This window comes from Trichosurus vulpecula, chromosome 7 (genome assembly GCF_011100635.1).
Source record: "Trichosurus vulpecula isolate mTriVul1 chromosome 7, mTriVul1.pri, whole genome shotgun sequence".
In the NCBI taxonomy this organism is placed as follows: domain Eukaryota; kingdom Metazoa; phylum Chordata; class Mammalia; order Diprotodontia; family Phalangeridae; genus Trichosurus; species Trichosurus vulpecula.
The window spans coordinates 200993483-201007170 of NC_050579.1; the positions used below are offsets into that span (position 1 = coordinate 200993483).

The window sequence follows — 13688 nt, forward strand, 5'->3', positions numbered from 1 at the left end:
AAAATTTAGAAGAAATTTCTAAATTTAAATTTAAAAGAAAAAAGGTAGTTTTAAAAGAATCAATAATAAAATATTAACTTGAAAACTGACTATGCTCTTTAAGAATAGATCAAACAGTACTCTAATAATATTACAGTTATTGTGGAAAGGGAAATTTAAAAAAAAATTTTTAAATTAAAAAAAAAAGGAATTACACTAGTAGTCAACAAACCTGGATTTTAGTTCCAGCTAAGACACTGACAGCTGTATGATCTAGACAGATCAGGAGGTCTGCCCCAGGAAAGGATTTCTCTTCTTTGTTGTTAAACAGCATATAACTGTCTGTTCATACAACTAAAGAAATGGACCTTGGTTTGGAGGATAGTGAATTCCTTCAACTCTTTATTTCTCCCTGGTTGTTATTTTTACTTCTTCTGAGAGGAATATGACTGTTTATTCCTCATGCAGAATAGCAACACCACACCTAGAAAACTGCCATTTGATCACTATACCTTGAGAAAAACCTAATAGTTAAAAAAGTTTCTGACAGGGCAGCTAACATAATCAAGAGGATGGTGAGAGAAAACTTAAAAGACTGTGGCTTTAGTCAGAAAAGACTAAGACAGAGAAGAAAGTCATTAAAATCCACAAACTCATGAAGAGTATAAATGGTGTAAACACAAAATCCTGGAACACAAGAAATAAGTGTTATCTCTGATATTTAGAAGATGTTTTTTTAAGAAAAAAAGAATAACCGGATGTGAATACAAAATAGGCACTGAAATGCCCACAGTAAGGGATCTCTTCATCCTTAAAAAAAGAAAAAATAAACTTTAATTTGATCCTATCATTCCCTTAAGCTACCATTTTGTTTTTTTTTTTCTTCTTCTTTCCACAGTCACAATCCCAAAAAGGTCTGAAAATGTCACCCCTCTGTTCAAGAAAGCTTCTGTGGTTGGCTATTGCCTTTAAGATAAATTAGAAATTCCTCTCTATTGAGCAATTAAACTCCTTTACAAGCTAGCTCCAGTCTATCTTTCTAGGCTGATTATGCGTTATTATCTCTCACATACTTTCTGCTTCAGTCAATTTGGCAACCAAAAATGGGCTCCTTAGCACTTAGTCAACAAGTGCCCTTGACTAGTTTGGCTTTTTCCCCTGAACTGAATGCTGTTTGTATCTTGGACTGGAGTAAGCTTGTCGGCCCCTTCACCTTGCTTCCCTTGCTTAAGCTGATGGAAAGAACCTGTGCTTTCCCCGGCGTACCTTACACCCCCGCAGAAGCTGGATGGTTAAAAGCAGCTCCCGTTGGAGCCAGAGGCAGTTACAGCTACAGTTACAGCTACAGTTACAGCTACAGTTACAGTTACAGTTACAGTTACAGTTACAGTTACAGTCACAGCCACAGCCACAGCTGAAGCAGGAGCTGCCAGTAGCAGAGCTGACCTACGGGAGGAAGCTGAACAAAGACTTCAGGCCAGTGGGTAATCTTATTACCATAGAGGGGGAAGCATGATTTTGCTTTACGCAATCATGCTTCTCTGTAGCCTCCTGGTTACTCTTTCAAGGCGTACTTATTGGGCCTGGAAGCTTTTGATCAATATATCAAAATGGGGTTGCTGGTTCATGGGTTGGTTACTGTGGAGCCTAAATATATGTTTTGATTCTTTTGCCTTCTACTTTGAGAGTTTCTTATATCCGGCGGTTCCGAACGTTTCAGACATGTTTATGATCCTCTTTGAGATTATAAACTCTGCCCTCCTAATACATGTATACATCTCTGTATCTTTGCACAGACTCTCTGCCCTACCCTATGCTCAAAATGCGCTCTTCTCCTCATCCCTTAGAACCCCTAACAATTCTTTTCAAGGTTCAGCCCAAGTGGTACCTTATTCAAGAAGCCTTTCCAGATTCCCCAATGCCTTTCTAAGTGACTGTGTATTTAAGATTCCAGTTGCCCTTTTAAGTAACTGTGTATTTCCTTTTCTGTATCTCCCATATTTACTAAACTGTGAACATGCTGTATTCCCCTAGTATAATGTAAACGCCATGATGGCAGCAACCATCTCATGTTGGCATATGTCTCCTCAAAGTACCTAGTATAATGTCTAATATGTAAGTGCCTTGTAGATGTTTATTGACTGGTTGAATTGATTACTCTGGGTTATACAGAATATGCAATACAAGTTGCTCTAAAATGACTGTGATGAATCCATAGACAATGAAGTTTTAAATATAAGCAAAGCTAATTTTGAGGGTCCATTTTGGGAACGATATTACAAAAGGAAATGACCATGGCTTGACGTAATATTTAGAAACAGACTACAAACCTGGAGAGACCACTGGTCTGACTCAGGATTATATTTATCTTTTCTGTTCTTAACATGTTGTCAAATAATATATGTGGCTAAATAGTTTGTTTTGTTTTTTTAAATACCTACACTACATCTTTGATGCAGGGCACAAGTGTTCTCACTCACTCCCTTGCCTTGGTTCATTCACCTTTGTTTTTTGGGAAAATGTGATTATGTTTATTGCTACATATAGAATAACTAAAGGTATATTAATTTAAACTGCAGCAAAATAAAGCCATGCCATAATCTTCTTGGTCAATGTAGAGGCAGCCTTAAATTAGGCAACTGTATCAGTGGAAAGAAGAGTGGACTTGGAAGGAAGACATTGTGTTAAAGCAACAAAAACATGCATTTATTAAATGCCTACTATGTACCAGGCATTGTCCTAAAAGCTGGGGACACAAAGGCAAAAACAGCCTATGCCCTCAAGGAGCTCATAATCTAACATGTGTGACCATGAAATCATTTAATATCACTGAATCTCAGTTTCCTTATCTACAAAATGTAGGTAATGCTACCTCAGGTATAACATATCACAGAGTTGCTATAAGGATCAGGTGGCATACTATATGTTAAATGCTTTACAAAGTTTTGAGTACTAGATAAATATTAGCTATTATTATTATAGATATAAATGAGACAAGAATTTCAAATATAAATGTCTCTTGATCAACCATATTTATAACACTATTAGTAAAATTGGACAAACTATATCATTTTCAAAGTAAATTCCTTATTTCTTAATGGATATGGTCTTGAAAACAAGTGGAATAATAATTATACTTAAGTAGCATAAGGTCACCTCAATTAAAAATAATGTTTTTAGTGATTTAAAAGTCACTGTTATTGGAAATTAATATCAAATCTTTTACCAAAACCCTGTATATTAATCACTTATCTACAGCCAGGTAAAATAACCATAATAAGCTCTGGTATAAATTTTTAGCTTATCTTGACGCTCCTTTGGACAGACTCTTCAAAGTTATAGCAAGGTCTTACCATAATCAGTCACCGATTTTGGTGCACGTTGTTCTGTTTCTGTATTGCGCTTCTTGTTCTTGGATTTCCAAGCATGGTAGACTTTTAGTCTTCTATGAAACTCTTCTCGACAAGCTGCCAATAGTTCAATATCTATCAAGTATAAAAAATTAGGCAAAGAGAAAAAGAAAAAAATTTAATTCCATTTTCTCAGTATAAGTCTAAGGCAGAAAGTCAGAATAGTGTAGTGAAGAGAGAGGGAGAGGAAGAACTCCGATCCAGCCCAACTTCTGATCCATACTGGCTATATGCCCTTGGACAAGTCCCAGGCAACTCTTTAAAACTTTAAATTGCAGAACAGCTGCCAACCTGTACTGGTAGAGGAAATTTCTTTATCAGAGCATTACCTGCACTGTTGAAAACACAGATATGGCCAAAAAATTTCTAAAGTACAGAAAAATGGTCTGAGAGAAACTTAAAACTGCTACAAATTCAAGAACAAATTAAGTAATCGTCAAGTTGATTCTTCCATTGCATTGAAACATCAGCTGTAATATCTACCTAGATTTAGTCCAATGAGACTCAACTTTACAATCACAGCTCAATGTAAACAGTACTCTGAGGTTTGCAAAGTCATAAACATACACTATCTTATTTGATTCTGTGGCCATATTTTGCTCAATATTTTAATCAAGAACTTGAATGATTACACAGACAATATGCTTATCGATTTGAAAATAACATAAAATCAGGACAACCAGCAATACAGTGGATAACAGACATGGAATCCAAAATGATCTTAATGAGCTGAAAGGGTAGGCTAAGGAATATACAGAGATAAGTGTAAAGTCCTGCACTTAGGTTCAAAAAATAAATACACAAGTAGAGGATTGAGGTGGGAAGGAAGAGATTTTGGAAAACTCTAAGTTCAATATGAATCAATGGATATGACAAGGTAAGTAAGAGAGGTAGTATAGTAGTTATTTATTTATTTCATTCATTATTCAATTTAATCAAGCAAGTATTTAATTAGTCCTTACTATGTGCCAGTTACCATGTATACACATAAAAAGTAAAAAAAGTCTTGTTTGGAGATTTTAAAATGAGGGAAACATGAGTTATTTCATATTCTACTAAGTCAAATGGTTAAACCAGAAAAAGAGATTTAGTTTTCTACTTCATTCTAGGACCCATAATTTAGGAAGAACACTGGAAGGCTGAAGTAGAGAAGGGTAAAAAGAATGGTAAAGGGACTTGAAACCGGCCATAGGTAAATCAGTCAAGAGTTCATTTATCCTGAAAAAGAAAAAGTAGAGTGAAACATGATGTCTGTCTTCAAATATTTAAAGGGTCATTATGCAGAAGATGGATTAGACTTATTCTGCTCTTCCCTACCATAAGTAGGACCAATGGATAAAATCTACAACAAAGCAGATTTTTTTGTCCAATGAAAAAAAATCTCTTAACAATTAGAAGTAGCAAGGTGACACAGTAGATAGAGTGCCAGGCCTGAAGTCAGGAATACTCATTTTCATGAGTTCAAATCTGGCCTCAGGCACTTACTAGTTGTGTGACCTTAAGAAAGTCACTTAAGTCTGTTTACCTCAGTTTCCTCATCAGCAAAATGAGCAAGAGAAGGAAATGGCAAACCACTAACAGTATCTTTGCCAAGAAAACCCCAAATGGGGTCAGAGAGAGTCAGACACAACTGAAATAAATGAACAACAAAAATAATTAGAACTGTTTTTAAAAATGGCCTCTGCCTTACAAGGCAGTAACTACAAGTCTTAAAGTGGACACTGGATGACCATCTTTCTAGGACATGGTAGTAGAGGCTCATGCTTCAGATAACGGGGTGGACCGCACATCCTTCAGAACTTTCTCAGCTAACTATGGAATTTTATGACTCTCTCTATCCTCAGTATCTTTTATAAAGCTCAGCAAAAATGAGGCACTTAGGTCCTAAGACATAAAACCTCTATTTAAAATATTAGTATTTAATCAAGGAAGCAATGCAATACTTCAATTAAATTCAACGAATATTTAGGCAGCTAAGTAGAGCAGTGGATAGAATGCTGGGCCAGAAATTCAGAAAGACTGAGTCCAAATCTGGCCCCAGGTACAAACTAGCTCTGTGACCCTGGACAAATCATTTAAATTCTGTTTGCCTCAGTTCCCTCATGTGTAAAATGAGGATAGTAATAGCACCTATCTCCTAAGGTGGTTGTGAGGATCAAATGAGACCGTAATTGTTAAGCTCTTAGCACAGTGCCTGGCACAAAGTAAGTGCTATACGTGTTCTCTATTTATTAAGCACATATATAAAACTGGGTCCCAGGGATTTAAAGCTAGACACAACATAGACCTAACTTTAAAGGCATCTACCTAATAGAAGATGAAATACATACACAGAAATAACTATCATAGAAAGGAAAATAGATGAAGAAGAGAACAAGAAACTTAAGGAGGAAGAGATTCCTTTAAGCTGGGGTAGTAAAAGAAAGAGAGACAGGAAAGACTTCCTTAATGAGGCCAAACTTAAATTGAGCTTAAAAGGAAGGGAGAGATTTGAAGAGATGGCAACTGAATGGTAAAAAGGAAAAATGAGCTTCCGTTGCAGATATAGGAAATGATGGAGACATTAGTAAAGAGACAGAAGATGGCAGAACAAGAATGGGGGATGAAGAGTAGTCTAATTTGGCTGAAACACAGAAAACATGAAAGGGAAGAAAATGAGAATGAAAGTTAGAAAGTTAGGATAAAGCCAGAACAGGAACCTTAAATAAGGAGTTCATATTGTACTCAATAGGCAGTTAGTAGAGAATATAGCATTAGGAAGCAGGAATAGGAAGTAGATTGGACAACAAAATGGTTAGAAACAGGTAAACCATTAAAGAGCCTATTTTGGGGGGAAGATGTTAAATTTAGTTTTGAACATGATGAATTTGAGTTGCCACAGGACAACCAGGATGAGCTTTCCACTGATAATGGAAATACAGGACTAGAGCTCTAGGGACAGGTCGTGACAGATATAAATTTAGGAGTTGTCTTTATCGAGGTGATAGTTAAATCTATATGAATGTATGAGACTGCTAAGGGAGTATCTATACAGGGAAAAAAGGACAAAATCAGGGAGAGAATCTCAGGGGATAACCAGTTTTATATGGTAGGTGAGACAACAAATGTATCTAGGGAAGAAATAATTGAGAGGTGGGAGAAAAGCAATAGCATGCAATGTCATGAAACTATTCTCAGTCATCTTAGTGCCTTCCCTTTAAGGCCATTATCAATACACTGTGTATATATCTTGCCTGTACATAGTTATTTGCATGTTATCTCCTTGAGAACAGGGACTGATTTTTACCTTTTTTGTATTCCCAAAGGTTAGCACAGTGCCTGGCACACAGTAGGAGTTTAAAAAATGCCTGTTGCCTAACTAACCTGAAGGGAAAAGAAGGTATGACATTGAATGTTCCTTGGGAAGAAAAGTAGCAGAGACTTTCACATAAAAGCACTAAACTTATTTTTTCCTTCAGATTCAAAGTAAAATTTTGAGGCACATGGGCAAGCAACTATCCTAATCAACATCAGAATATCTCATATTTAATATAACACTACAGTGCCACCACATTTCTCCAATTCTCTTCCTTACTGACATGGGAAAGAGAAAGAAGAGCTATATTTTATAATTTCGCTTTCCATTTAAATTCTTGGAAACTACTTTAGTGGAATAATCAATAGAAAGAATAATTTATACCGGTTCACAAAAAAGTTATTGTACAAAACATATAAACCTAGATACTATGTTCAAGCCATATAGTCTTTTTATATGTGTGTATGTGCATGTGCATGTATATGTATGTATGTATGTAGTATATTTATTCCTTCTTTGTACAAACTTACCACAAGAGGTATTGATTGTATCACGGAGTTCTGCGTATTTCCATTTACTAAGATCATATTTCTTTGATCCAGCAGCTGCTTTGGTAGCCTGGACTGCAGGACCTCTGTAATCATATTTTTATATGTTAGAACAAGAAATGTTTTCTATACCAGCAAAAAAGTATTCATTAGTGCCTTGCACATAGTAGATGATACAGAAATGTTAGGTATTGTTATTGTTATTATTATTATTATTGTTACTATTATTATTATTGTAACGATTATTATTGTTAGAGAAATAAGAAAAACTGCTATCACTGCAATCACTTTTCTTAGACAGATTGGATTCAAGAATTATTGGCCACTGTTAATAGATAGAAGTCAAATCCCTCACAAATATATCAATATGTTATTTGAGCAAATCTTAGCAAATAAAAATTGAAATGCATTTTTGGATGTGAGAGTCTGTAAGCCTGGCAAGAGGCATGTACTGGGGAGTCAAAGACCTGGGTTCAAAACTTTGAACCTAGTTGTAAGTTGTGTGCCTATACTGAAGTGACTTAACCTCTTTCTGCCTCCATTTCTCAAACTGGGGACAATAATATCCATAGTTCACTGCTATGAAGTTATGGTCCGTAAACCACAAAGCATTCTATTAACTGTAGATTTAATACTATGATGTAAATCTTAAGAGGAAATGTGTTCTATGAAATCATTATGAAAGAAAACACTTTATTTACAAACCACTATAATCTCTAACATTGGCTAAAGCAAGTGCTGGAGAATGAAAACTACTGAACTTTTATCCAAGGTAAAACTTACAGATAGTTTAAATTCAATAAATGTAATGGTGTAAATGTCAAGGTAAGGTAATTACAAGATTGATTTAGGATAGAAATTATGCTGATTACTAATTTCATGTTCCTGACTATATATGTATGCATTTTACTTTGTAATTTTTAAACTTACAATTAAAATACTATTAGCTTATATTTAGAGAAATATCATGGGCCAGATTCTGCCAAGTGAAAAGCTACTTCTTTTGGTTGGGAAATCAAATTCAAGGGATGGAGAAATATTTCTGTATTTTAAAGCAATTTGCATAAAAGAATTCCTAAGGTATTGAAGGTAGAAGTTGACCATTTCTCGGGCATGGCCACTTTAAAAACAAGCAGTAGATTAGTCACATGACAAAGCTCTGACCTCACAAATCAAAAAAAAAATAATTTGACAAGTTGATTTCATTGAACTAATCATTATACTAGGCGTTCTACTGCACCAACCTAGCCAAAATTTCTGACATTTCTTTGGCCATTTGTTCTCTACAAGAAAATCATTAATATAACAAAAATGAGTAAAAGAAACACTACATTTTAAATTAGTTTTTAAATTTCAAAAATAAACATAACATCTTAATTTTACTAGTTTAAACAAGTTTGCTGATTTCACTTTTCCATGAAATCAGATAACGATTTTCGCTCTCTCTAAAAGTACATAAGCTCTTAAACATTGTTGCTACATGACTCATTAACACATCGCAAAAGTTCTATTCAAAATTCCTTAAAGTTAGTAGAGCACATCTTATACTTATTACTAAACATAATCATATGGTTTTAAACATACATATATATGTATACATATTTTAGATGAAAGTCTGTCTCTGCTTTTGAATATGAGATGTGTATAGTATATATAGATCATTCTTCAAAACAGAAGCTCTAACAGACAAGATTATCAACATCTATGTGGATTGTATACTTTGCCTACTGAACTTTTAATCCTTAATATTAAATATCCAGATCATAAATATGGCAAGTTAATGTATTTTACAACGCAGAGATTCAAATAAAAGTCAGGTTTTGAGGAGAATACTGTAGTTCTAAATAAAACGCGCTAAAAAGAGAATAATCTAATAAGTACTATCTGTAAAGAAATGAATCATTTTGTCCCTGCAAGAATATTTTATAAGGATTAAAAATGTTCTACTAAATGTGTCCTTTGGATGAGTAATAATCTGTATTGATAAGATCACAGATCCATCAAAGTAAACTGGCTCTTTACAGAGATTAATTTCTTCCCAATTTTTGGAATAGTATTCAATTTTAGAAAAACAGATGAGAATTTAGCTGTTTACTCAAAGGAAAGAGTTCACTTGTTCATTTTCTATTTTCCTGCCCTGGCATGTAGTTTTCCTTCAGTTCTCAGACTACTAATATCTCATATTTACTATATGAACTCACATAGTAACTCAGCAACTGAAATAAGTATAAATTTCTTTCATAGATATATATGTACAATTATTTGTGTTAATATTAACATCCACATAAATCTCAGATGTAAATAATTTTATTTATTAAGGAAACAGTTTGCAAGTAAAATAATATTAATTCTAGCTTTGGGTTTTCAAAACTGATGTCAACATTCATAATTAAGTTTTTCTTTATAATTAAGCTTGATAAATCTAAGAATCATTGCTTTTTAATGATCGCAATTTTTTCAGGGCACAAGTAGAGTTTGTTGGATAACTATTACCAGTTAAGCGATTCAACCTCCACAGTGTATCTCAAGAGCATAGAATGTCTCTTTTGTTCCACTCCCCCCCATAAAAAGCAGCCTTGAGGTGGCGATAGAAGCCCATCCAAACAGCCTAAAAATAATTGATTTATAAGCCAGAGCCTTTTTACAAAAATGAGCGCCAATAATTTAGGTAAGTAAAATAAGCATTAAGCAAAACATACAGGGCAAAAAGAAATACACATTTAAACAAATAATGCTTCATTTAAGAATAATTTCTTTGGTTTTTCTCATTCCCAAATGTTATATATGGTTTTATTAAATTGTTTTTTTCTCCTAGAACATGCTACTTCTCAGTTTGTACCTCACAGTCTGTGACAGCTTTTTTCTGAACTTCTAAAACTCTCCACATTTCTCCTTAACCTGAACAAACTTACTAGCCTTCAACTTCCTTTACTATTTATCTACCTTAAAGATGGAACTGTTTGGATGACAATTACCTGATGACCATCTGAGTAAACAGTGATCTAGTGTTGCGCATTCAGAAACCTTACCTGTGCTGGTGACCTCTATAATCTTACTCCTAATCCTCCACTCTTGGTTTGAGATATTGTTCCAATTATTTCGTCATGAGGATCAGACTTAAATTTTCCCTCCATCCCCCTTAAAAATTATTCAATCACTTAACCCCAATTGCCCTGCCCTCCCCCCTCCAAAAAATTATTCAATAATTTATTCTATTTATACAGAGTTTTAAAGTCAAAAACTCAATAACAGAAATAAGAGTTTAAATTTGTTTCCTCGCAGACACACATATGTTAATATTAAAATCCACATACGTACCACTTAGTAAATAATTTATTAAGGAAAAAAATTTTAAGTAAAACAATGCTAATTCTAATTTTTGGTCTTGAAATAACTGATGTCAATATTCAGAATGAAAGTTAATATCTTCTTAATTTAGCGTGTGGAGTGTGCTTGACCTTTTAAAATACTCATTTAATGTTTATATAGCCATCATTAAACAGCATTTATTTAATTTCCACATGGTAGGAAGGTATATCCAACAAATTTAACAAATATGCTTGCTGGAAACAGATGTTCTTTCCTTCACTAAGTTATATGGATTCTTTTCACATATATATAGATAACCAGAAATTTTCACTTAGATTTTAGATGTAAAAATTAATTCATACTCAAATGGAAACAGTGAAACTCATAGTCTGGAAGCTTTTCATGATTGAAAATGTATGTACATATTCAAATGATTGTTGAAAGATGGTGTGATTATAATAATCTTACTTTGGTCCTTTTGCCAGTGTGAGGATTTTCACTAAAAAATGTGCATTCATTAATATATAGTAAAATCAGTTTCTGAGATTTGGCTTCAGACTGACATTACTTTAACATAAACTATATATAGTCTGAGTTGTCATATATTAAAAAACTAACCTTCAGTATCTTAAAAGTGACACTATTAAATTATACTAACTTGAAAATCCATTTCAATTTAAGGAAAAAAGTTTTGCTTCTGTGAAAATAATTAAAATTGTAAAATGCCAAACTCTGGAAGTTAACACTTAGGAGGACCAAAATTTAAAAATACCTAGGACTAGGTGATAATAACTGAGCAGCACATCTTTTATCGATATGGTAAAGAAAAGAGATGGTAGAATGAAATTGTTTTATTTCAAAGTAAAATTCTATTTTTGCTTCAATTATGTAGCTGGTCCTTCCAGTGCTAAAAAATGAAAATCATACTGTCATTTAGACTTTAATTTATAAGTTGTCAAAAGTGTTTTAATTTATGTAGGTTTAAATTCTCCCTTAATTTAAACCATCAATATTAGTATATTTCAGCTCCTCCTATTTTTATTCCATTACCTTCATTTCATATGAAGAGTAATGGAAATTTCCCTGTATTCATTCAGTCATATCAATTTTTCAAAGGACTAACATAATCAGAAAAAAAAATTAAGAAAACTTTATTCAACAGAATGAAAAGGAGGTGAGAAACTGCACCTACATTGGTAAATTCATATTTTGTTACAAGCTGGCACTCTGTTCTATTATAATATAGAGGTTAATTTTATTATTTTAGGCAATTTGATTTTATTGTTCAGGACCATAAACTCCAATTGATTTAATTCTACATTTTGATGACATCACAAATGTGGACAAATGATTCCAAGCAGTTACTGTACAGGAATCCAATCTATGAAAAGGAATTTTTTATTCCAGATATATAAATACATTTACAAATGTATTCTTCAAGAGGTCTATAGTATCTCATCATACTGTACATTACACTGCATTGATTTATTTCAATAGTTCTTTAGTGCTAGGCATTTAGCTATTCCATAACCATACAAAGTTATGAAAAGTATTCAGTCAAGAACACGACCAAATCAAAATGGTGTATAATAGGCACTAAATTGTATGGTACTGAATATAATTGCTGCAGGGTTCCACAAGGACTGAAGTAGTTAAGAAAGGCTCCATGGAGGAGAAAGGGCAAGAGTGTCAGCAAAATTTTGATAGGTAAAGGAAGAAAGGAAAGCAATCCAGAAGAAGGGGAAAAAAGGAACTGAGATCATCTCAACTATTATTTCTGACCTAAGTTAAGGAAAAATGGAACTCCCTTTCTCAAAGGTAACATATTCTGCTGCCATTCAAAGGTACCAAAACCTGAATCTAAATCTTCTCCTGATGGTGTTTACTTCTCTTCTGAGTATCGGTCAAAAATAAATGAGCATTTCAATATACCAAAAGTCTGAAACTCCATTTGACTCTGAAAGACTCTAAATAGCTCTCGACACTTGGGGGAGAATCAAAAGAAAATAGTAAATTTTTCCCCCAAAGAACCTATACTCATAAGAAGTTTTTAGTCCAGATATGCAATGATTTGTCCTTCACAATTAGATAAAATGGAATTTATCTATGTAGTTGTATGTATAGGTTTAAAAAAAATAGCATCTCAAGTCTCTTTTCTTACCCTGAGCAGGTAAGAACTGGACACATTTGTTACAGATATAATACACAATAACGTATCTGTTAATCAGACCTCTGGGATTTTTCCCTATCATCATCCTACTTGCTCAGATGTTCAACCCTTTCAAAACTTGACTTAAGAGTAGAGCACTGGCCGTGGATTCAGGAGGACCTGAGTTCAAATCCAGCCTCAGACACTTGACACACTTACTAGCTGTGTAACCTTGGGCAAGTCACTTAACCCCAATTGTCCTGCCTCCCTCCCTGCAAAAAAAAAAAAAACCTGACTTAAAACTTCTCACAGCTTGTCATGGCACATGTACCCAGTCCAAGGATTGATATGCTAAGATTGCATGGCAACTGGACTAATGCCAGCAGATGAATCCACCCACCAAAGCTTATGGCAAAGTTGAAATAAATTTTATTTTATTTCAAAATCCTGAAGACAATTACAATAACCAGGAAGCTTGTAATCCCCATCTATTAAGAGAGACTTAACTTTTTAAACCTAATTCAAATCAGGAACCAAATCGAAGGCATTTTATGCTTTCCTTTTATCATTTTCAATTGAGAGGAAAAATCTGGCTGTTATTCTAAGAAGGTGGGGCTAGGAGGACATCTTACTTTGAATACAAGTTCTATTTTTAAAAGATTCTTAAGACAGGGAAATGATGCCATCTTGTGGTTCTGTTTTGAAAATTTTCATTAAAAATAATTTTTAAAGACTTCTGAAATCCTGGGAAGCAGTGCTATATATGGTATGTGTAACATAACCAGCTATGTTTAATGTATGTCATATATGTGCATTATTATATTTGTGTTTATACATATTGAAAGATAGTGAAAGTCTTTCACATGCCTATGAAATGGACCATTTTGTAGCTGTCTCATCACCACCCCTAAAAATTCCAAAATGCTATAATTTCTAGGTCTCAAAAAAAACAAGCTGTAAATTTTTTTAAAAAAAGAAAAAGTCCTAAAATCCTTCTA

At 33.7% G+C, this 13688-nt stretch overlaps 1 protein-coding gene across 1 annotated transcript in view; it reads right to left on the reverse strand.

The window, feature by feature from the left end:
* Positions 1 to 13688, reverse strand: part of MYO6 (myosin VI) — a 232000-nt gene that overhangs the window by 14545 nt on the left and 203767 nt on the right. The window contains exons 30-32 of the mRNA XM_036767011.1: positions 8477 to 8515; positions 7215 to 7318; positions 3333 to 3464 (exon numbers count right to left, since the gene is read on the reverse strand). Of these exons, the coding sequence (XP_036622906.1) occupies positions 3333 to 3464; positions 7215 to 7318; positions 8477 to 8515 (275 nt within the window). The remainder of the gene's footprint in view (positions 1 to 3332; positions 3465 to 7214; positions 7319 to 8476; positions 8516 to 13688) is intronic.